The 4,079-nt window shown below is 39.0% G+C and overlaps 2 protein-coding genes across 2 annotated transcripts; both read right to left on the reverse strand.

Annotated features, from left to right (window-relative positions):
- Nucleotides 1-636: 636 nt before the first annotated feature.
- Nucleotides 637-1,344, reverse strand: LOC107637301 (uncharacterized). Its single transcript, XM_016340731.1, has one exon. The coding sequence runs from the start codon at nucleotides 1,342-1,344 to the stop codon at nucleotides 637-639; it is 708 nt and encodes a 235-aa protein (XP_016196217.1).
- A 1,207-nt stretch (nucleotides 1,345-2,551) lies between these two features.
- Nucleotides 2,552-3,455, reverse strand: LOC107638143 (cysteine proteinase inhibitor). The gene is made up of 2 exons (XM_016341312.3): nucleotides 3,270-3,455; nucleotides 2,552-2,988 (listed from the first exon to the last, which is right to left on the reverse strand). The coding sequence occupies exons 1-2, from the start codon at nucleotides 3,369-3,371 to the stop codon at nucleotides 2,749-2,751; spliced, it is 342 nt and encodes a 113-aa protein (XP_016196798.1). The 5' UTR covers nucleotides 3,372-3,455; the 3' UTR covers nucleotides 2,552-2,748.
- Nucleotides 3,456-4,079: the final 624 nt, after the last annotated feature.

Genomic DNA, 4,079 nt, shown 5'->3' on the forward strand with positions numbered 1-4,079 from the left:
TGAACGGTAGATACAATTGCACTGAACTTGTTTAAGAAAGGTCAGCCAAGTATGAGATTATAGGGGCTGAAGTAGTCTACTACTAAATATTGAATATCACATGTTTTTGAAAGAGGATGCTCACCCAGTGTGGTTTGTAACCACACTGATCCCAATATTGGAACTCGTTCACCCGAGAAGCCAACTAAGTCTCCCCCTGTTGACTAGAGGATGTTGTCGCTGAGCTTCATTTTTTGGAATGTTGAATAAAACAGAACGTCGGCGCTGCTCCCTGGATTTAGAAGTACCTTCCTCTCCAACAGATCTCCCAATTGAAGTGTGATAACCACAGGGTCATCTAGATTCTGTATGTTGGAATCGAAATCTGCGTGCGTAAACGTCATTTGTGGAAACTTGGCCGTGATTTTGGATTCGTGCTGTGGTTCATCTACCGAGCATATTGCTCGGAATGATCTCTTTCTGGCTGAGTTTGATGATCCTCCACTGGCGTATCCTCCTGAAATACAATTAATACTACCTCGGGGCTTTTCATATTCGCTTGAGGATCCCTTCTCATTTCCTCGGCTTTGGTGTTCGGACGAAGCATTGGGAATTGAAGCTGTGGTACGTCTTTGGATGTGACCTCCGATGTATTTGTCAAGGTGGCCTTGCCGAGCTAACCGTTCCAACTTCCAAGAGGTCTTTTGCCACCACACAGTCATCAGTAGTGTGGCCGTGCTTCTGGTGAAAAGCACAGTATTTAGACTTGTCCACGTTCTTAGTATCTTGGTAAGTACTGGCCTTCCTTGGTGGCTTGATCAGCTTTGAGTTCAGGATCTCTTTGATAATGTCCTCTCGCTTGGTATTGAACTGCGTGTAAGAATCAAATCGAGGGGTTAGTTTAAAATTTTTCTTACTGTTCTGCGCCTTATCTTTGTCTCTATAATATGTTTTGTCGGACTTCCGAGCTTGTCTGAGCTCCTCAATATCAATTTGGCCTTTGGCTTTCTCGCGGAACCCGGCAAGGATTTTTGGCTTGGCAACCGCGATGGTCTCTTGGAACTTCCCAGGTCGGAGTCCGCTTTTGATGGCGTGTAGATGGACCTCAGGATGGAGGTCGGGTATGCTGATAGCGACTTTCGTGAAGTGAGTCATATAGTCTTTCAAGCTCTCGTTTTGGCCCTGCTTGATTGTATGCAGATAAATTGCAGATCCGGCGAAGTGGTCCTCAAATAGCTTGGCCAGCTGTTGGAATCGTGAGATTGAACCTGCAGGTAAACCACAAAGCCAATTAAGTGCAGAACCGTCTAAATAATTCGGAAAACAACGGCATAAAACAGTATCAGATGCACCGTTAACGATCATTATTGATCGGAATTTTTTGAGAAACTTTTTTGGATCTCCGAGCCCATCATAAGGTTTGAGGGTCAGTGGTAGGGTGAACTTCATGGTAGTTTGAAGTTCATCACTTCTGGTCTGAACGTCCCACGGGCTCGTCGGGCTCTTCATTCTTGTCTTCAGGCTGGGCTCCCTCAACTTGGATGGTCTCCGAGACGTGAGAGGGGTCGGAATGATGTTCATTATCTTCTGGTTGTTGTTGCTGAGTGTTGTTATTTTCGATCCGGGCATTGTTCAGCTCGACGATTTTGGCAGCCATTCTTTGATTCTCTTCTGCCATACGCTGATTGGCCTGTTGTAACTCGGTTACCATCCGAAGAAGTTCGGATGCGGAAGGAGATGGTACATCAGCCATGGATGCGAGTGAAGGTAATGGGACCAAAAAAGAAAAGATCTATTTTCTCGGGCCCACGGTGGGCGCCAATTGTTCTTGTTTGCGAAATAGGTCGACTCCTAGTGGCAGATGACTGTCGAACTATCACCTTGGAGGCTGAACATCCGATCCTTGAATCCGAGCTTTTCTTTCCGATGTGGCGTGAGAGTATAAGCGGTGGAGAGGGGGAGTGTACCTGCAAAGGCACTCCAATGCTTAAATCAGTGTATTGTATTGTTCGAACTCCTCAAAGAAAATACTTTACCTTGCTTTTATATGATGGGTTTCTCGTCAGTTATGTTCCGAGCATTAACGTCGGTTTTGAAATGATTGATAACGTAACTGACTGCTATCCGTTTTGACATCGATTATGACGGGAACGTTAATTGGCCGAGTTATAGCTCATAAAAGCCGAGCTATAACATGTGATACCGAGTTATAACTCGTATTGATAACCGCCATATTGGTAGTTATAACTTGAATTACAAAACTAAAAAATTAGACTAATAATTAAAATATTAGCAAAAAATAACAAATTTTATTGGTAGTTTAGTTTTATTTTCTTTACATTATAGTACTTTAGTTAGCTGTTTTAAGGTCATAAAGAAACTCAAATAGAAAAGTTTACGTTGTAAAGTATGCAATAATGCGAGTTAGCAAGTAAATGTCACCCTACTCTCAATTATAACTTCCATCATTCAATAAGTAATTTTTTAGTTTTTATACATTCTATTCATAATGAGAAATGCTATTTATACACTCAAATTAGTCACTAAAATTAACCACCAATGTATTTGTGTATAAATACATGTGTGATTTAATTTATTTTTAATGTATATTTATATTCCAACATGTTATACTGGTGGCTGACTTTGGTGGCTGATTTTGGTGTACACTACGTAGCATAACCCATTGATAATATATTACACCCATTTATAGTATTTTAGAGCATAGCTACATTTATTCCATACATATATTAGTGAAAATTAAATACATAGCTAGATAAGTGCTCTAGACACTGAAGCAGCATTATCATTATCATTTTCATTATCATCATCAATAACAAGCTTGAACTCTTGGAGCTCCTTGAAGTTCAACCATGGCTTCACCAACACTTTGGCTTCATAAACTTGTTTCTTCTCATCACCATCTTTTGCCTCCATAGTTATTTCATATATGCTTCCAGCAACTACTTGCTCCTTTGCACTTATCACCCTCACAAGCTCCAAGCTTGAATTCTGCAGCAGAAATTAGAAATTATAAACATATTATTCAAATACAAAAATATTAATCACTTATATTTTCTCAAATTCATTCGAACTAAAAGTATTACTTCAAATCATACAAACATAAAAATAGAATAATAAACCCCATTTTGAATAATAACCCCACTAACATACTAACATAAAGCACAAGACATTAATTAAGTGACAAAAATAACCCAAATTAAAATGAATTATTTATTTTATCTGGGAAAAAAATTAGAAACAGAAGTAGAAGACTATTGAAGAAGAAGAACCGAATTTTTGTTATGTTCTTCAAGAGCAAAGCGAGCAAGGTTCTGGATCTCAATGCTGTTCTGGCTTCCTTCAACCACACGATTGCCACCTAGTGTAGCCATTTTCTCTTATCTCTGATTTCTTTTCTTTTTTCTTCACCACTTTATAATTTGTTACATGAATTGTGATCTTGGTTTGTTAAATATCTATGTCCCTTTATATATAGTTTGACACTTTGACTTGCAGGTTCAACGTTTTGAGTGGTTAATAATGGCACCCTCCAAGCATATCTAAATACTAATATGAATATCTAAATCTCATGTAATTACCCGCACGTGTTTTTATTGGTGCATAGTCTTACAATGATTTGATAGAAAGGATTAATACTTGTAATTTACAATTCCATTAATAAAAGTACTTGAAGTTAAGAGTTAACGATAATTAGAAAATCTCACGTTCATCCTTAGATAGCACCAAATTTGTCCCACATCAGGTAAGGAAAAAGTTTTATAAATATTTTTAATGTCTAAGAGAGTTGGTTTAGTCCGCCGAGTTGAGTAACGCCAACTTGTGACTCAAGTGAGGGCACCAAGGTGATGGAACATGGTTTAGGCTACGCTTGGTGGGATTAGAAGCTTGCACCATGCTGGCTTGCCCGCTCCAAGTTGAGAGTTGGGCCCGCTCCAATTTCTGAACTCTGTATGAGAAGAATTGAATCTAACATTAAGACTCGAACTATTACTGGAGCAATAGGGACAAAATTAAGGCGAAAAGAATTTGCAGAGAGGAAAGTCGAGATGAAGTTGATAACAGAGATGAAAATATAGAAT

The sequence above is a fragment of the Arachis ipaensis genome, chromosome B4 (genome assembly GCF_059453495.1).
Source record: "Arachis ipaensis isolate K30076 ecotype BB chromosome B4, ASM5945349v1, whole genome shotgun sequence".
Classification (NCBI taxonomy): Eukaryota; Viridiplantae; Streptophyta; class Magnoliopsida; order Fabales; family Fabaceae; genus Arachis; species Arachis ipaensis.